Source organism: Nanorana parkeri, unplaced genomic scaffold, assembly GCF_000935625.1.
Source record: "Nanorana parkeri isolate BGI_ZX_2015 unplaced genomic scaffold, ASM93562v1 scaffold746, whole genome shotgun sequence".
NCBI classification, from domain to species: domain Eukaryota; kingdom Metazoa; phylum Chordata; class Amphibia; order Anura; family Dicroglossidae; genus Nanorana; species Nanorana parkeri.
This window is the reverse complement of record NW_017307014.1, coordinates 269,651-291,004: the sequence shown is the minus strand read 5'-3', so window position 1 is coordinate 291,004 and position 21,354 is coordinate 269,651. Positions and strand designations below refer to the sequence as shown.

Genomic DNA, 21,354 nt, shown 5'->3' with positions numbered 1-21,354 from the left:
AAAGAAAATAGAGATTTTGGAGATTTATATTTCCTAAAGAAGGTGTGCTGGTAATATTCATCCCATTATTTATTCTCTGCACCTGGCCACCACACTCTTTAAACCCCTACATTCATCAGTAATCTGGTCTTGAACTTCCCGTTCCTGAGCTTGTACAGTGCTGGATAAACATCCTAAAAGATATGGAAACCTTAGCTTTCCCATGAGCAGGGAGTGGGGTGTAAGGTAAGAACATTAAAATTATTCTTCTAGTATGTTTTATTTTATTTTTGTGTTAAATGCAGCTTTAGCACATGGGGCAGATGGCGTTTAAAGAAAAAAAAACCCCTAAAATAAAGTCCGCTTTAATAACAAAATATAGTAGAGCTAGCCATTTACTTTCTATTTTTTGCAGCCACAGTATACTAGTTTGCATTATATCAGGTTTCAGATATACAGTATATAGTCTCACACATGACTCTTTGGCCTTTTATGGTAAGTACATTGCAGTCAGGATTTGGAAGCAGAAACATTTAACCTCACCAGACTTCATGCTAAACATAAGCATTAATGACGTTTTTTTTACAGGATATTTTGATTTGGATACATTCAATTCTTACTTTTGTTTACTCCTACCAGACTGTATAACATACCATGAACTGCATATAGGTGCGACAGACACAGGAAGAAATTGTAAGTTACTTGTGTTCTGCAAGGAAGGAAATAAGCTAAATAAAAGAAACCTTTACCACACTACACAATAGGGTTAGCTAAAATAGAAAAAAAAAAAAAAAAAACGAGAAAAAAAAACATTTTTTTTTTAAAGAATAGTTCCTCTGTATGTGTGCATTTGTACACATGGTAAATAACAGAGTTAAAAAAAAAAAATAAGAAAGAGAAAGAAAATAACTAGGCTGCTTAATGTGTTGATTTCGTGAGAGCGAAAATGAAGATAACATCATGGGGGGAATAAAGACTTGCTCAAAAATGAAAACTGAGCTGAATTTGCTCAGGATATGCGAGTAATACCTCACATAGGTTTTTTAAAACTCTGAGTGGCGGTTTTATGTTAAAGTACATTTAAAGGCAACACTTTTTTTTTCTAATTTCGGATAGAGTAGGGGAGAGGTAAAACCATCTGTGCCTCATTAGGGAGATTTCCCTTAATTTCCTGTTCGGTAGACTCAACAGGAAGTGGGAGGATATCTTTCCAGTGTGAGATAAATCCCCTACATGTTAAAACAGTGTCCCCAGTAAAAGATCCCCTCATCCCCGTTCCTGTTCTGGTGACAACTAAAAAATGTTGGATTTACCCTCACTTTCCTTCCTGGTGACGTTGGTTGACAGGACAATTAGAGAGTGAATAGCAGAGATGCAGACAGCAATAAACACAATAGGTGACTCTGGGTTAGAGAAAAAGTATCACCAGATAATACAAATCCTTATTAAATCCCCCAGGGGACCAACTGCAAGAAGCACTTGGTTTCATTATCATCCATGGTCCTGTTGTGGAACTGGAATGCCAATTATTATTCTGTCTGTGCTGGTTGTATCGTCACTGGTGCCCGAACGAGAGGGGGGGGCATTCCGATAGGGGAAACAGCACTAAAGCCACTCCCCCACAGACTGTAAAAATGGATTTTGTGCATCTTATCCTGCCAGCATTGCCTGGTTATTAGCAACATAAGCGCTAGTAGATCAGCACAGTCAGGGCTGTATGTTCTATCTGCAGGTGTTGTGTATGTTTGCAAGCAGCTGGCAGATAGATCACACAGCCTGACAGCACTGACTGATCATTCACAATAGTAAAAGATGTTTCAGCGTTGCTGGGTAATTTATCTGCTGACTGCTTGTAAACATACACAGCACCAGCCCTGACCATGCTAAATGATCTTTAACAGTGCGTGTGTTGTGAATGGAGCTGTGCTGAATGACGGTGCTCGTCTCCAGAATGTGCCTCCTGCCAGAGACAACAGCTGTTGGTCAGCACTAGGGATGCACCTATACCGATACTAGTATCGGTATCGGTGCCGATACCGAGTATTTGGGTGAGTACTCGTACTCGCCCAAATGCTCCGATACCTAGCACGAGTACTTCCTGTATCAGGAAGCCGGGCAGCGCATCATTACACGCTGCTCGGTTTCCTGATTGGCCAGGAAACAGCTCCATGCTCTCTCGTCACTTGTGATGAGAGAGCATGGAGCCGACTTCCCGGCCAATCAGGAAGCCGGGTAGCGTGCAATGACGCGCTGCCCGGCTTCCCGATTGGTCAGGAAGCTAGAAAATCCAGAAGCCGGGCGCCGTGTAATGACGCAGCGCCCGGCATTCTGATTGGCCGGGAAGCCGGTGTCATGCTCCCTCGTCATCTCATGAATCATAATATTAAGAAAGTGACCTAAAAGCATTAGTTTGTATTGCTTTAGAAAAAATGTGACCTGTCCCTTTAAGAAAAAGTATCGGTAATTGGTATCTGCGAGTACTTGATCAAAAGTATCGGTACTCGTACTCGGTCTTAAAAAAGTGGTATCGGTGCATCCCTAGTCAGCACTTAGTCATCTGTCTCTTTTTGTGCAGCGTGGTCGGACAGAAGTGGGTGGAAGGGAAGGGCAAATTGTTGACCACGCTAGCTCAGCAAAGTTAACACAGATTAGAATGGAGCATTTGGCCCCTGCAGGATTTATTAAGAACTTTTTAAATGTCCAGTTATGTGGACAGTGTCCCTCGATGTCTTCTTGTACAATGTTGGATCAGCGGTCCTGCATTGTATGTGAGGAGATTGAGGGGCCATCCGCATTCTGGTCCTGCATTCTACATGATCTCATTGGATAGGCCAAAAACAGTTAAGTGTCTTTGTGAGATATTTCTGCAGCCAGTACGTGGAGGGGGAAATGTCTGGGGGAACGAGGAACACGGTAAATATTTCTCTACTCTTCACAGCTCCTAGATTAAATTAGCTATTAAACCATGTTGTCCAGATGTGAATTCAGTTACACAGATCTATCTTTTGGGATTCCTGAAATGTGTATGACACCTGTAGATGACTCAACAAACCAGCATCAACCAAAAATGGAAATATTAATTTGGATGGGGAGGCCCTTTTTAGCCACCCAAACAGAATCCAGCTGCAGTTACAAGCCCAAGTCAATAAAAATCAAACTTCTTGTTGAGCGTAGTGGGCTTCTCCTCTATTTTCTGTGGTTCAGATGTTTATAACAAACAAGCATCTTTTATCCGGATCTCCGACGGAAGACCCGGAAGCCGGCGGAGAGGTGAGTACGGGGGATTAATCGTTAATTTCCGCAGCCCTAATATTTTGTCATACCACAGCAAACTTTGCTGATATCCAGCTTATCCAGATCTATAAAAGTACAAGAATGAATTCCAGTTTGACAATAGAAAAAAAAACAAGTTTATTGGATGTTTCTGGGTTGGTAGGGTTACATACATTGTTAATGGGAGACAGCAGAGAAGATAGTTGGGTATAGTATATAACTTATGAACACTGAAACAGCATTAACCTTTGTATTCAGTTCAAAACAATGGTATCAAAGTTAGATCTATACTGTATATTTACCAAGACTATAGCAGAACTGCAAATGTTCATAAAAAATGGATTGTTACATGGCGAGGAATGATTGCTTTATTAGGTCTTCAAGCTGATATTGGCAAATGGCTGGAAGCACATTAGTTGTAAGTGCATATTGCTCTTAAATTCATTTAGCAGCTCTTCCAGTAACCTGTTGAAGAGAGATGTATGTTTAATACAAATTGCCTAATAATAATAATAAAACACAGGGGTGACTCTTCAACACAGAGTACAACAAGAGTACTGACATATACTGTACTGTATACTATAATCTGTGCAATATAAAAACACAAAGATCAGCTAAGCAGCCATTATTTTCCAATTCCTGTAATAAGCGACAATGATTTTTGTTCTGCATTCAAATCTTACAGTAACAGGTTATCCTGGTAGACTTTTGATGGACATGTCACTTTTAATGGACTTTAAGTAAGAAACAAAATAAAGCCTCAACTCTAGCTTTTTAAACATGAACACCAATAGTTTATTTTTTCCTTTCAGAAAACAGGGTTTAAACCATATCAATAAAATCTGACCTTAGTAAGCACCCCCTGTGATGATTACACTCTCAGATGCCACAGATGCAGCCAGAATGTGATATATTACACACCCAGGCTCAGCCTATGGAGAGACTTTCCAGCTCTAGGACAACAATCAAGCACCAGCAGACTGAAGGTGCCCATACACCTTACGATTATCATACGATAATCGTATGCGATCGACTTTTCGTACGACAATCGTAAGGTGTATGTGTAGTGCCCGACCGACATTACTGTACAATCGTACGACTTTTGACGTTCAAGCATGTTTGAAAAGTTTGGTCGATCGTACGATTTTTCGCAAGGTTGGTGGCGTTTCCGTCTGTCAAAAGTCGTACGATTAACACTGCTCATGCGCTAATGAAAATAAGTGCGGTCGATTACCGCAATTCGTCCAGGTGTTTTTTCTAACTACCGCTGATTGAACCTTGCGATAATCGGGGCAGGATGGGGGCCGCCGCACGACAATCGTTCGATCATCGGACGAAAGGTTTCAGGCCCAATACTGAACACCACGAGGTAGGAGGGAGCAGGCAGCCAGGATATGCAGCTATGACAGAAACAGCGCAGCCCCAGCACAGCATCTTACCTCCTGAAGATGCCACGATTCCCTCGACAGTCACCGCCAACACATACATACCCCTGCCGGGAAACGGTCAGACTCCAGGCCCTTCGAGGATCCGCAGCCAGGACGAGCAGGGGAGCGGTGGGCACAACGCCCCGACCGTAGTCGCGGCGCCGCCAGCCTGCGCGGAGTGCTGTGACAGGTAGGCCAGGACCTCCTGTCATATGCACTCCACCGGGACGAACCCGCAGGCGTCGAGAGGAACCGAATGTCGCAGCCGACCCACAGTGGCAGAGTCTGCATGCGCTCGTCGGTCACGCAGGAGAGACTACAAGGATCTAAAAACATCCAGCGTGTCACCCTGGTGACACTTGCTTGAAGAAACAGTGAAAAAAATGGAGGAAAAGAAAACAATTTCCAGAGAAAATATTTTTTTAGCTCCTTACTCCTGATGCTAAGCAAAAAACTGGAGACTTGTCAGCAAGTGAGGGGTTGGGCCGCCAGCAGGGGCCGCTCCTAGGCTGTCTTTTTGTTATGTGCCTAGCGTCCTACTCCTGCAGGAGGCGATATACCCTACCATTCAGGATCTACGATCTGTTGCCCTGTGTCCTTCAATAAACGGGAGAGAAATAAGTGCAGTCAATTACCGCAATTCGTCCAGGTGTTTTTTTCTAACTACCGCTGATTGAACCTTGCGATAATCAGGGCAGGATGGGGCCGTCGTACGAAAATCGGTTCGATCATCGGACGAAAAGTTTCGTCCGATAATCGTAAGGTGTATGGGCACCTTGAGAGAGATCATCAATTGGGGCAGGTTTACTAGGCAGTTAACCCTATAAACAGACGTATAATAGCCACCACCACATGTTTTAACAGAACTATGCACCATTCACAGCATCTGCTGTTGCAGTTCTGACATTTACAGAAAATTTACAGAGTTTACATTATGGTCGCTCTTCACAGAAGGTTCTCTGATTTCTAATGCGAGATTTCAGGGCTAGTTCACACCAGCTACAGTGTGTTCTGGCCAGAAAGCAATGGATCACATTGCGTCCGGCTCACTTTGTTGTGGGGTGGGAGGGGGCGTGGCAGTGCATTGAAGTGAATGGCACAGCAGCCACGCCCTCCGGCCGCAATGCAATCAGCCGCACAAGCACATCAATGCCTGCAGTCCGGTCAGAAAAAATGCTGCAAGCACTGACCGGACCGGAACGCAGGCATTGATGTGCCACGTGTTCCCGTGTGGCCGATCGCATTGCGGCCGGAGGGCGTGGCTGCGGTGGCATTCACTTCAATGCACTGCCACGCCCCCTCCCACCCCACAACAAAGTGAGCCGGCCGCAATGCGATCCAGTGCGTTCCGGACAGAACGTATTGTGACTGGTGTGAACTAGCGCAACAATTTTTACATTCCATTTTAGTAAGAGGAAAGAAAAACATGCAAGAAAATATTTACAAAAAATATATTACAAAACAGAAATAAGCAACAATAAAATGAAAGTGGTTCAAAAATAAAAAATAAATACTTAAGTTCATCTGGTCTTTGAAGGGGTTAACACACCAAAAAAAAAGAAAAGTTGCAGATCCACACCAAATCGCGATGATTGACACACGCTGACCTGTCTAAACAACACATGATGACCGACGAGATCATGCGTTGACACTCACCACAAATGATATTTCTGCAGCCAGCAGCTTAATGTAAAGAGGCAGGGGATCTTGGGTGACCAACAATTATCCCCTACCCAGCAAGGTACCCTCCCATGTTGAAGTCATGTGGCCTAGTATGGTTCAGGGCTAGTTCACACCAGATGCAATTGTGATGCAGTCTGTTCAGTTTGGCAGCTGCATCAAAAACGCATCACATTGCATTTCCTATGGGATTTTTGGTGCTCTGTTCATACCAGTGCAGTCCGTTCCGATACAGTCAGAAAAAATACTATTTGCCTATTTTAGCTGCATCGGATCGCAACGGAGCGCATCAAAACACATAAACACATGCAAAGGCATTGGAATGCATCCAAAATGAAAGAAAAAAAAGCAGATTTGCAAGTGCTCTGACAGAAAGAAGGAAGTATCATAATGGTCTAATTCACATTTTGAAAAAAATAAAAAACTTACATCAGATCTTGTGAAAATTGTGGTAAAAATGCCCACAGTAAAAACGCACGCAGTTGTGATGCAGTTCTGGTGTGAACCAGCCCTGGTGAGGTGGTGGTGGGGGTTTGCTACCCCTCCCTTTCTTGGCCTGCCGGGCTGCATGTTTGGATAATGGTCCGATGTGGAAGTTTAGTATTATGGTATCCCCCAAGCATGTTACTTAGAATAGAAAGAAGTAAGAAGAATTGTCAAATCTGATATGCTGCCATTTAATCCTTTTTAAAAGAGCTGCTCCCTGCTGAATAGTATTTTTTTTTACAGTTTGCACATGCCCCCCCCACCACCCCCTATGGCAGTACCTGGCTGCCCATGCCCTTTCTTCCCAAAAGCTTGAAAATTGCCGTTGAAAAAGGGCAGAAAAAAATTTCAATATTTTGCTCCAACAAACTTTGGGAATTGCCACTATGTTCAGGGTTTTTTTTTGTAACTGTTAGGCGAAAGTCCAGCCAACCAAACTACTACCCACCAGTCACCAGAGCTTAATATCTTACTGCTTCTGTTAAAGACTTGCACTTTTTAGAGAAAATGAGAATGGCGCAGTGTTTAGTATAGCTTCCTCATTCTCCATACACACTTTTGGATTCCTCAGACCACAGTATTGTCACACCTCAGGTAGTAGTATATGGTTATTCCCAACCATGTAAGTACCACATTAACTGGACAGCTTGACATGTTACTGGAAGTGGAATAATAATAATAATATCTCTACTGGCAGGATCTACAGGTAATAAAACTATGTTACAGGCGTACTCAGAAAAACAAAATGTCTCTGGTAATGCTAGTGACAGACTGCATCATACATGACATTTTTTATTTTGCCGATACTTACACAGCATTTCTGAAAAGTATGCATTTCTAACACTAAAGACCTAAAAATCTGTATCACCCAGCTTGGAAATATTCAGACAAAATATCCTTTAGTTGAGTTATCTCTTACGGTTTTAATATAATAAAGTAGTGAGTATGGTATTCTAAAAATGCTAGTTAGCTAGTTGTCTCCAGCTTCAATACTGGGAGACACTGACCCTGAACAAGTATGAAACCAGAAACTCAGAACACCAGATCTGCATGCTTGATTCCTGACTGCAAAAGTGTTGAAGCCAACAGAGTATAACGACAAATAATGATGTCGTTTTCATAGGAACAAATGCAACATACAAGGAGCAGATACATCAGTGGAGACACAGATAAAAAAAGAGACTTGTATCATGAGGTAGCAAAGCAGACATAACAAAAGGACAGAAAGGAAGTCATGTCTGTAAGTGAACTTGCTGAAGCACATCAATCATAAAGCATAGGTTAAGCTTTGATAGAGGAGCTTGAAAAAAAAAAAAAGGAAACGTCAATGCTTCATTGAGTGCTAGCACGGTTTCCAATTAGCGGAAGTGAAGCTAGTGTGGGTCAGTAACCAGTTAGAGAAGTCACTTATGACAGGTCCATACAATAACCACTGTTTGATGTATGCGCTAGCCATTTCACATGGAAAACTAATCTAGGTTCCCCCTGTTATTGGGTGCTGATGTATAAGAAAGTGTTTCTATACTTTACACATATGCCAGTCTTAAATGAATAAGGATAAGCTAACGCAAGGTATTTAGGGAGTTGCGTTGTAAGCTGGTGGAAATTACTCACTTCTTGTCACTGCCACTGGGAAGTTGAGGAAGAGCTTCCAGTGCTTGTTTGAAACTGGATCTGTGTAACAAACAGCAAACGTATAGGTTATGCATTTCACAACATAGAACAACATCAATAAGCTTGCTCCCCTTTATTAACTTTCTGTTACTCATATAACCAAATTGTTTCTTAAGGGACCTTTCAGGTGCTTCAATGATAGACCATGTATGTTGTTTCATAAAATAATACATTTTATTTATGCATACTTCCAAAATTGATCAAGATTACATAAAAAATATGCCCGCATATAACATATGGCATTCACAAGATACTTTTGCTATTGCTTAATATTACCCTTGACAATCCCACCAGCGGACTATACAAATATAATGTTCATCAATAAAAAGAAGCATTGCACCTCTATTATTACACTGAATAATAATGGTGGGTGGAGGGTATGTATACATCCTCAATCTAGAGAAAACAAACAGCTATGTCTAAGCACAGTCATAAAAAGGCACCCTCCCAATATGGGGCCAGTTGACAAAAAGGTGAGGGAGGGGGAGAAAAAGAGGGGTCGAATAGATTAATTCTAAGCGTATTAACCAGAAATATTCTTAGCAGGTACATGATCAGCCAGTTTTGACTCCTCTTTCTCTCCCCCTCTCTATTTTGTCCATCAGCCCCATATGTTTACTAGTTATATTTGCATTTTGGATGTGGTGCCCTGACCCACTGAGCTAGTCCATTCTCATGTCTATTATAACTTACATTTGCTTGCTAGTGACGATGGGAAAAGCTGATCAGCCAAGAAACATGATATGGTAACAGATCTCTTTGAATTTAGAAGTCTATGTACTTGTGAAGATGCCACAATTCTGCAATGCCATTCTTTGCATAGTGAGCTAAACACAATTCCACTGGGCAAACAAACCTACTACAGAATTTACATAAAGTAACTTACAAAAACAAAAGTTTTAAAAACGTTACTTTTTAAACAGAATGCGGAAGGGAAAGAACATCCATAAGGCTTTTACTGCGGTCTTTTTCCTCATTGGAGAGATTTCCTATCACTTCCTGCCTGTCTTCCTATCACAGTGACATAAAGTGAAGGGAAATCTCCCCAAAAGCCTGAAAGAAAAATCGAACTTTTCACCACTCTATCCAAAAAACAAAAAGAAACAAAAAACATCCTTCAAAGGGGGCAGTATTTATCAATATACATTTGAACTCCTGTTGCAATCCACAGAGCAAAAATATTTTACTGCCATGAAGTTGCCTACAGAGACAGTTTAGAATAACAGACCACCACAACTTTCTCTGTGCCCCTATGTGACTAGACTAGGTACCTGAGCACCTGGGAGGAAGTGATGTGAGTGGGCTGCTCCCCATACCCCAAAAGTACCAGGTTTATTTATTTGCTCCTGATTGCCAATCAGAGCAGCATTAGAAAGAAGGTAGGGTTCGAAGAGAGAAGATAATGGTGTTCAGCTGGGAAGGGTGGCGGTTATGTGAGCCTGTCCTGCATGGACAAAGCACAAGTTTACTTTAAGCTTTAAAAAGATATGGAATGCTGCTAGATTCTAAAGAAGCAGAAAAGCAATTACCTGGCTAATAGCTACTAATGATGAGCCTAGCCTTGGTGGGAACCCTGTTCATCTCAGTTTACCCAAGCCTGCTCCAAACTGTGACTGCCACCACCTCTTCCCAACCCAATCAGTTGTGGAGAGGTGCAGCCATACGTCACAAGGGCCACTGGTTGGGCCGGGGGAGTTATTGAGCAGGCATGGGAAAACTTAGAGGAACTGGGTTCATACCAAGCCCAGGCCCATCTCTAATAGCTACCCTAACACCTGACTGGAAAATCTGAGAATGCATAGGAGATTCTGCTGGTACAAATGTTCCTGTATCTAGGAGCATCCTCACATACAGTAGATATCACAACATATACTGCAAATCTATTGTATATTAACAGACTCTGCTTAGAAATATCGGCATGATCTACTGTCATACAGGAGTGTAGATACTCAAGCATGGAGTCGGGGTTAAGCAAATGTCTTAAGATTCACAAGTCTGTTGGGGAAAGTTAAACTGTTTTCTTATAATTACTTCTGATATTTGTCACAGCCTTCTCAGCATCAGACATGTTATGTTGTCTCTGGTTTTTGCAAGGTGTACACCAAAGAAAAAGTAGTTCTTGGTTCCCATACATATATCTGACAGAAGGACACATACTTACTTGCTGTCTTTTGTCAGATAAATAGCTACTGCATCTGTCAGCGAGCAAATTTCAAGTCGTGCCTGATGAGAAAAACAATTTGTTACTTTCTGAATAATAATAAATGTCCAGTTACACTTTTCATAATGAAACCAATTGCTGTTTTAGTATTTTAAGCATGTGGTGGGCAACTGCTAGCAGATAATCAAGTCTACAACATCAAGGGATATACACTTCTGGACACTGGTAGAGAAAAGGAAAACAGGAATATGCCGCAGTGATCGGCCTTCTCAAGAACTCACCCACCCAGGGCATAGCACTGTTGCATTGCAGAACTGAGCACTGAGGGTCAAAAGCCAACCAGGCTTTTTCCTGCATGCAGTGTGTTTCTGCAAGGTGCAAGAATCTCTCCCCAATTAAAAAACCTACTGTCTGGTACACTGTTTTTCACCCTAGAATGTTTATGAGTGCTTGGGAGATTAACCCTGTGATATGAACCGCAAGCTCTTTGTGGAAGGAGTTCATGTTAATGTGAAAAAAGATAATTTGGGCACAAAAAAAGTTATTAGTTTACTGCGTGTGTCTGTGTACCAGCATGTCTTTGGAGTATTGGATGAATCCAAAGAACCTAAAGAAAACCCATGCAAGCACTGAGAGTACATGCAAACTCCATGCAATAAATATCCTGGATGGGATTCAAACTGAGGAGCCCAGTGGTACAAGGCAAAAGTGCTAAGCACCAAGACAAGTGTGTTGCCCACATATGTCAAATAGCAAAAATAAAGTGATCAGAACATGGACGCACCTGTATTGCTCCATTCCTGCTAAAGGATGATACACATTGCATGAGCCTGCTTAGCTCTTCCGCTACTGCTTCCACGATCCTTGACATTACTCTGGGGACAAGTTCTTTAGAAATTGAGAATACCTGGAATTGTCAATATCAATGTTAAATATTTACCTTATCATGCTAAAGATTCCAGTTACATGAACATGACCAAACTGGTGACATTTCAGTTAGTATGACATGTAATCAATGTCCTATTACTGGTATGGTTGTCTCATTAACAAGTAGAGAGTTTGTGGCATAGGGGTATTGCAAAATAAGGCCACTTGGGACTGCTGGAGCTTCCAGAGAGTCTGATTGGGTTAAACAGGAGTCATAATTAGGGTTGCATAGATACCAAGTACAGTACTCGGTACAAGTACGAGTACATGTACCGATACTTTTGAGCTCCAAGACTACACTAGAGAAAAATTCAAAAATTAGGAGGCAGCTGTCATTTGTAAGGAGCACACGGAGCTCCTGGGATTTGTACATCTCTGTTTTAATGTACGATTTTGTTTTTATAAATATAAATAAAGGGATGCACAGATACCAGTTTTACGAGTACTGGTACTTGCAGAGTACTTACAAGTACGAGTACTGATACATTTGTGTTTATTGTCACATGACAGTTTTTCTAAAACAATACAGATAATGATTTCAGGACAGTGGTGGAGCACCAGAGCCAGGTCTCAGCTGCAACCGCTGCAACCCTGGTAGTTCTTATGAAAATGCCAAGTATCGGCATTGGTACTCGAAAAGTATCTGTGCATCCCTAGTCATAATGCATTATGGTGTTCAGCTGGGAAGGGTGGCGGTTATGTGAGCCTGTCCTGCATGGACAAAGCACAAGTTTACTTTAAGCTTTAAAAAGATATGGAATGCTGCTAGATTCTAAAGAAGCAGAAAAGCAATTACCTGGCTAATAGCTACTAATGATGAGCCTAGCCTTGGTGGGAACCCTGTTCATCTCAGTTTACCCAAGCCTGCTCCAAACTGTGACTGCCACCACCTCTTCCCAACCCAATCAGTTGTGGAGAGGTGCAGCCATACGTCACAAGGGCCACTGGTTGGGCCGGGGGAGTTATTGAGCAGGCATGGGAAAACTTAGAGGAACTGGGTTCATACCAAGCCCAGGCCCATCTCTAATAGCTACCCTAACACCTGACTGGAAAATCTGAGAATGCATAGGAGATTCTGCTGGTACAAATGTTCCTGTATCTAGGAGCATCCTCACATACAGTAGATATCACAACATATACTGCAAATCTATTGTATATTAACAGACTCTGCTTAGAAATATCGGCATGATCTACTGTCATACAGGAGTGTAGATACTCAAGCATGGAGTCGGGGTTAAGCAAATGTCTTAAGATTCACAAGTCTGTTGGGGAAAGTTAAACTGTTTTCTTATAATTACTTCTGATATTTGTCACAGCCTTCTCAGCATCAGACATGTTATGTTGTCTCTGGTTTTTGCAAGGTGTACACCAAAGAAAAAGTAGTTCTTGGTTCCCATACATATATCTGACAGAAGGACACATACTTACTTGCTGTCTTTTGTCAGATAAATAGCTACTGCATCTGTCAGCGAGCAAATTTCAAGTCGTGCCTGATGAGAAAAACAATTTGTTACTTTCTGAATAATAATAAATGTCCAGTTACACTTTTCATAATGAAACCAATTGCTGTTTTAGTATTTTAAGCATGTGGTGGGCAACTGCTAGCAGATAATCAAGTCTACAACATCAAGGGATATACACTTCTGGACACTGGTAGAGAAAAGGAAAACAGGAATATGCCGCAGTGATCGGCCTTCTCAAGAACTCACCCACCCAGGGCATAGCACTGTTGCATTGCAGAACTGAGCACTGAGGGTCAAAAGCCAACCAGGCTTTTTCCTGCATGCAGTGTGTTTCTGCAAGGTGCAAGAATCTCTCCCCAATTAAAAAACCTACTGTCTGGTACACTGTTTTTCACCCTAGAATGTTTATGAGTGCTTGGGAGATTAACCCTGTGATATGAACCGCAAGCTCTTTGTGGAAGGAGTTCATGTTAATGTGAAAAAAGATAATTTGGGCACAAAAAAAGTTATTAGTTTACTGCGTGTGTCTGTGTACCAGCATGTCTTTGGAGTATTGGATGAATCCAAAGAACCTAAAGAAAACCCATGCAAGCACTGAGAGTACATGCAAACTCCATGCAATAAATATCCTGGATGGGATTCAAACTGAGGAGCCCAGTGGTACAAGGCAAAAGTGCTAAGCACCAAGACAAGTGTGTTGCCCACATATGTCAAATAGCAAAAATAAAGTGATCAGAACATGGACGCACCTGTATTGCTCCATTCCTGCTAAAGGATGATACACATTGCATGAGCCTGCTTAGCTCTTCCGCTACTGCTTCCACGATCCTTGACATTACTCTGGGGACAAGTTCTTTAGAAATTGAGAATACCTGGAATTGTCAATATCAATGTTAAATATTTACCTTATCATGCTAAAGATTCCAGTTACATGAACATGACCAAACTGGTGACATTTCAGTTAGTATGACATGTAATCAATGTCCTATTACTGGTATGGTTGTCTCATTAACAAGTAGAGAGTTTGTGGCATAGGGGTATTGCAAAATAAGGCCACTTGGGACTGCTGGAGCTTCCAGAGAGTCTGATTGGGTTAAACAGGAGTCATAATTAGGGTTGCATAGATACCAAGTACAGTACTCGGTACAAGTACGAGTACATGTACCGATACTTTTGAGCTCCAAGACTACACTAGAGAAAAATTCAAAAATTAGGAGGCAGCTGTCATTTGTAAGGAGCACACGGAGCTCCTGGGATTTGTACATCTCTGTTTTAATGTACGATTTTGTTTTTATAAATATAAATAAAGGGATGCACAGATACCAGTTTTACGAGTACTGGTACTTGCAGAGTACTTACAAGTACGAGTACTGATACATTTGTGTTTATTGTCACATGACAGTTTTTCTAAAACAATACAGATAATGATTTCAGGACAGTGGTGGAGCACCAGAGCCAGGTCTCAGCTGCAACCGCTGCAACCCTGGTAGTTCTTATGAAAATGCCAAGTATCGGCATTGGTACTCGAAAAGTATCTGTGCATCCCTAGTCATAATGCATTAATACATAGTCAACGAGTGGAATACATACAGCCCAGCTATCAAGAGCAGTGAAAATTGATGTTTTCTGTACATTTAATTGACATTGTCTACATTTGCATGGTGGATGCTGTGATATTACTCCCTGGCACAGAATGGCACAAGGAGGCTTCACACTGAACTACAGAAAACAACATACAAGATTCAATTGATAGGTTAGCTCAGCACTGACTAAGTTTGGCCACAGACTGACACGATTTAACAAATATTTCTACAAAATGGACTATATTGCAGCAATCTAGGCATAAAAATGACCACTGGCAACACGTACAATGGGAGGTATTACTCAAAATGATTCTCCAACTTGTCAGAAATTCATTTTCTACAGACAATGCATTCAGAATCATTTCATTATTGGTACAGTCATTTAACACAGCCTTTCACAGTCTAAAAGATATCTACTACCTTTCAAAGTGAAAAAGATTTAAAGATTGACTAATTAATTACTGACAATCATACAAATAGAATAAACCTATAGCAAACAGTGCTCTGTACTTCCTGAAAATGTTGCAAAAAGTTGCAATGCATTATATTTTGTTCTTGGGTTTAGATATTCTTTAGGCATCACATAGAAAAGAACTGACACCAGGAAGAGCTTGGCGCACACCTACCTCTGCATGTACAGCAATGATGTTCACTAATGCCTCCTTCAAATAGTTCCTCACACCTGAAACAGGCAGACAAAGACGTTAGCTGCATGATAATACATCATAATATATATACGAATAGATATGCAGTAAAGACAAGAAAAAGAGTAATATCAGAGTCAGTCAATTTAAACTGGGTGGTTCAACCTTACTAGATAGCAAAAGGACCAGTACGTACGTACGTACACACACACGCACGCACGCACACACCTCTTACATATTTCGGTTTGTAGTTTTATGTGCCTATTAATAGCTATGTTCTGTTGTGCCATTACATAATAAATATAAAGTTACAATTGATGGCTGATTTTTGATTTTCAGCTTAAACCCATTGGTAACCGCAATAACACTTTTTAAGTCCAAATATAAAATGTCTCTTGCCACAAGAACATTAATGAACTTTGCAGCAGAGAACAAGAAATGTGCAACTGTGTGTATTCCCAGTTCTCAGACCTGAAAATTAGTCATATGGTTTTTGTGAAGGTAACTGACCCATGCCGACATTAAACTTGGTCTGGGTGTCTCAAATTCAAAATGGCCACAAAAGGGTTCTTAAACTGGAAAACAACTTTTTGCAGTGAACAGAATCTGAAAATTAAAAAGAGCATGGTACCATAGACAGGAAGACTGATGGCTGAATAATTTGACTAAAGCTGGCCATATACTGGTAGATTTTCATACGAGAACATTTGATAATGCCATCAGAGACTTGTAGAATGTTTGCGCTAATATTGCGCAACATAAAAATTTGCAACTACCACCATTTTATTCTATAGGGTCTTGGCATTCAGAAAATATATAATGTTGGGGGGTTTTAAGTAATTTTCAGGCCTAAAATGTGGAATATAACATACAACGTACAAAAAATGAAAAAAGGCCTCAGTCATGAAGGGGTTAATTTTTGTTAGGGTTTACAATTTCAGAGTTCCGGGGTTCGATTGTGTTGCCAGGAAGTGGAACTGAACTATAAAAGTGAAGACTTGCTGTGTTATAGGAAACATTTAAACATGTTAGTTTTCCCTAAGCAATCTACCTTTCATTTTGAATCCCTAAAGGAAAATTGTAGTTGACTTCTAGGCATGTGAGGGTGCCTAAACATTTTTATGCTTGCAGCCCCATTGCTGTGTATCTGCAGTGTGAGATCTAAGGCACTGCTGCCTCTGACTGCTAGTCTCAGGAGATTTGGAGTGAGATTAGGTGATGTCACTACTGTGCTTCTCACTCTTCTCTTCTCTTTTCTGGAGACTCTAACATGAGTAAGTAAAGCCTTGTCTCTACCAAGATGGCCATCTCCATACTGAGACATAGTGCAGAACAAAGCATGCTAAATCAGTAATGGACAAAAGATCAGCTGCAAGGAGACCACAGGCAATACTGGCGACTAGTTCTTTGCCTTCTGCCTTCCTTTTTTGGGCACAGCTTCCAGAGTTCAGTTTCTCTTTAAGAGTCTGATGTCATAACACCAGCTTTGTCACATTATTGTATGTACAGTAAATACAACTTTGTTACTGGGTCATTCCAGCAAAAATGTGTATGGTCCTTTATCATGGCTTGTTTAAGAGATATGTCAAGGCAGATGACAGGGCATCTCTGCAATCAATGCGTATTACCCCGTGTTTTGTCATTTTATCTCTTCAAACACAATGCAATTACAAAAACAATCCTCATGGATCTGCCAGGATAGTTGGGACCTACCTTCCAGTTAGCTCTTAGGTCCTAAAGATGGGGTGTCAGCCCTGCCTACTTCATATCTAAAGGGTTACAAAAAAGACAAAGACCTCTCTTCACCCCCTACCTCTTTCTTCTCACCTCCATAACCCCCCTCCATATGCACAGGAAGTGATCAGCTCAAAAGATATAGTTACATAGTATTTGAGGTTGAATAAAGACACAGGTCCATCAAGATCAACCTATTGTGTGTATGTTTGTGATTCTGCATGTGTATGCTTGTGTACCAGTCCCCATGTGATCTTATTTTTTTTACCTGTACCCCTGTATGTTCCGGTCTGAGGAAAGTGTCCAAATGTATTTTGAATGATTCAACACTCTCAGCTGATACCACTGCTTGTGACAGAGGGTTCCAGACCCTAACCGCTCTGAGAAGAAGCCCCTACGCCCCTTGTGCTTAAATCTTTTCTCCACCAGCTTTAGGTGGTGGCCTCTAGTCTTTGATATGGAGATATCTGGAACAATCAAGCAGTACATTTTCTCACAGGTATATTTTTTTGCACTTCTCAAACAGATATAAAACCAAATGCTTTCAATGGTATATTTAGCAGAAGGGATCAAAGAGACGTTTATTGTAAAGGTTTACATATTTGCTCTCACAGGCAGGGCCCTTCTAACCATCTGGTTTTGACTTGGATTGTAACTGTAATGTCCTCCCTATATTTTAAAGCGCTGTGCAAACTGTGGCACTATATAAATCCTGTATAATAATAGTATATAATATTCCAATAAGGTTGAAATACTGCCAGTTTGCACCCTTATTCTCGGAATGCCATACGCACTAGAAATATTGATGCCCAGCACTAAATAGCAGTCTCTCACTTAATGTTGCATGCTATTTATTGCAGAACCTGGTGGTAAGTGATGGAAGGAAAGAAAAATCAATGTTGAAAGTCTATTTTTACTCAGTTGTCACCAATCTGGCTTTGCTTCTTTGAATCATTATGTATACAATAACATACTTAAAGTCAAGGCTCAAGAGTATGACTGGTGCAGGAATGAAATCTTTTTGTGGATACAATACATTCTTCTATACTAGCTCCTTGGTAATTTAAAAATATTACAAACATTTTGCTCAATTCCACCTTGTTCAAGTAGTCACTTACACCTCAGCTACAAGCTCCGTTCTTAATGCACGGGGTTACCTCTGAGACATTTCTGTACTAACAAGACCAGAGTGAGGAGGCTTGTGGGTAGGTTTTAAAGAAGTTACACTTTCACATTAAGGCATTACTTTACGTGCTCTTATGACATACATATTATTACTGTCAATATAACCACTACTTTAATTTTTATTTCAATGGATCTATGCGCCATATTGACATTACACAGAAACAGAAGCAAAAGCAGGAAAAATGCAGCATGTCTTACAGAAAAGCAAGACCATAACATGAGTCACTTTTTTTTTACTACAACAGTGCTAAAGCCAAAAACCCATTTGCAATGTTCTAGTGAATGACTAAGAAAATTCACAACTATTTGTGAGTTCCAATAGGCTCCTGGAAATTACATATTCATACTTGTAAATGTGGTTAGATATAACAGTGCAAACTGTTAGATAGAGAAGACTACAGTCTGCATGGACATTAAATATATCTGTGCGTACTGCTTAGGCTCTGAATTACAGATCAAAGCCCACAGTTGTGCGCAAAAGTTTGCATACCCTGGCAGAAATTGTGACATTTTTTGGCATTAAATATTGAAAATATGACTGATCATGCCAAAAAAACTGTCTTTTATTTAAAGGAGAACTATGAGGTGAGTGATTTTCACTCATCCTCAGAGTTAGAGCCGACGTGTGACAATGAAACTGTCACATGTCGGCTCTGTAGATCAGGAAGCTAACGGACGCATACCGTCGCTCGCTTACTTCCCGATCATCTCCCTGCAGAGAGAGGTGACTGGCAGTAACTGCTCCCCGCAGGGGTTCCCTCCGCCCCTCACCGATCCTCCAGCGCTGACTGGTAGAACGGACAGAGGAGGGGGCGGCACAGCTGTCTCTGACTCTAGCTAGGCAGGTAACTTACACAGCTGGGTGGATCTCGACAGTATTGTCAGGATCTGTCCCGGGTGCGGCGCTCAGTATATAGCGAGCTGTAGCTTGCTATATACTAAGCTTTGGGTCACGGGAGGACGTTAGTTTATGTCCTCCCGTGACCCTTAAGAGAACTATGGGATAAAAAGGTTACCCCATAGTTCTCTTTTAAGGATATCATATGAAGCCATTTATTATCACATGATAACAAAAATCACCCAAATGGCCCTGATCAAAAGTTTACATACTCTGGAATGTTTGGCCTTGTTACAGACACACAAGGTGACACTTAGGTCTCGTTCACACCTAGGCGTATTGCATATGCGCGCCTGTCGCGCGGTTTTTTACCGCGATTTGCGGTAAAAAAGTTGCGCGTTTCCGAAGGCTACTTGGCTGTATCCCAATGGAAACGTGCAACAAAATGGCCCAAAGTAGTACCTGTACCTTTTCAGGCGTGGGCCGTTTTGTAGCGCGTTAGGGACGGGCGGAAATACGCCAAGGTGGGAACGAGACCATTGAATACAATGGGATTTATATTTTTGAGCGTTTTGTAGAGCGTTCGTTGAGCGTAGAACGCGCTACAAAACGTTCGGGTGTGAACGAAGGCATACAGGTTGAAATGGCAATTAAAGGTTAATTTACCACATCTGTGGCTTTTTAAATTGCAATTAGTGTCTGTGTATAAATAGTCAATGAGTTTGTTGGCTCTCACGTAGATGCACTGAGCAGACTACATACTGAGCCATTGGGAGCAGAAAAGAACTGTCAAAACACCTGCCTAACAAAGTAATGGAACTTTATAAAGTTGGAAAAGAATATAAAAAGTAAATGCCAGTCAGTACTGTTCAATCACTTAGAAGTGGAAAATTGGGGGATCTCTTGATAGCAAGCCAAGGTCAGGTAGACCAAGAAAGATTGCAGCCACAACTGCCAGAAGAATTGTTCGGGATACAAAGAAAAACCCACAGGTAACCTCAGGAGAAATACAGGCTGCTCTGGAAAAAGACAGTGTGGTTGTTTCAAAGAGCACAATACGACGATACTTGGAACAAAAATGAGCTGCATGGTCAAGTTGCCAGAAAGAAGCCTTCACTGCACCAATGCCACAAAAAAAGCCTGGTTACAATATGCTAGACAACAACTTGACACGCTTCACAGCGTCTGCCACAAAGTAATTTTGGAGTGATGAGACCAAAATACAGCTTTATGGACACAACCATAAACGCTATGTTTGGAGATGGGTCAACAAGGCCTATAGTGACAAGAATACCATCCCCACTGTGAAGCATGGTGGTAGCTCCCTGATGTTTTGGGGGTGTATGAGCTTTAAAGGTACAGGGAATCTTGTGAAAATTGATGGCAAGATGAATGCAGCATGTTATCAGAAAATAATGGCAGACAATTTGCATGCTTCTGAACGAAAGCTGCGCATGGGATACTCTTGGACTTTCCAGCACGACAATGACCCTAATCACAAGACTAAGTTGATCATCCAGTGGTTACAGCAGAAAAAGGTTCTGGAGTGGCTATCAGTCTCCTGACCATAATATCATTGAGCCACTCTGGGGAGATATCAAACGTGCGGTTCATGCAAGACAACCAAAGACTTTGCATGACCTAGAGGAATTTTGTCAAGACGAATGGGCAGCTATACCACCTGCAAGGATTCAGGGGCCTTATAGACAACTATTACAAAATACTGCATGCTGTCATTAATGCTAAAGGGGGCAATACAGAGTATTAAGAAGTAAGGGTATGCAGACTTTTGAACAGGGGTCATTTCATTTTTTTGTATTTGTTGCCATGTTTTGTTTTATGATTGTGCTATTGTATTATTACCTACAGTTGAATATGAATCCCATAAGAAATAAAAGCAATGTGTGGGGGGTTGGCTCAGTTGGCAGCTTGAGTATTCGGGAAATGACAGCAGGTGTACGAATAACCTACAAATGGGAGACCTTCATAATAGCTGACTAACTGATGTGGTGTATACAATAATATAATGCAAAGAGCAAAAGGGATGTGTAAAATACAGTAACCTATGCCATGGTATACCAGGTCTTAGTTTATTGGGATCACATCCTCTATGATGTGACATATAACTAGTTGCTATTGGTTACTGCATTCTTTTAAAACTTTCCCCTGCTCTCTGCACTGTCTTATTGAATAGTATACTGGTATCCTTAACGTCAAGCAGACCAGACACAAACTAATGAATACACAAAGCAGTCTACAATGATAAGTTATTAAGAATAACTACACATATTATCATACAT

The 21,354-nt window shown here is 41.2% G+C and overlaps 1 protein-coding gene across 1 annotated transcript in view; it reads right to left on the bottom strand.

Annotated features, from left to right (window-relative positions):
• Positions 1 to 3,565: 3,565 nt before the first annotated feature.
• Positions 3,566 to 21,354, bottom strand: part of EXOC2 (exocyst complex component 2) — a 137,761-nt gene continuing 119,972 nt past the window's right edge. The window contains exons 23-27 of the mRNA XM_018564356.1: positions 15,280 to 15,335; positions 13,820 to 13,942; positions 13,036 to 13,097; positions 8,460 to 8,519; positions 3,566 to 3,717 (exon numbers count right to left, since the gene is read on the bottom strand). Coding sequence (XP_018419858.1) covers positions 3,624 to 3,717; positions 8,460 to 8,519; positions 13,036 to 13,097; positions 13,820 to 13,942; positions 15,280 to 15,335 — 395 coding nt within the window. The 3' untranslated portion in view covers positions 3,566 to 3,623. The remainder of the gene's footprint in view (positions 3,718 to 8,459; positions 8,520 to 13,035; positions 13,098 to 13,819; positions 13,943 to 15,279; positions 15,336 to 21,354) is intronic.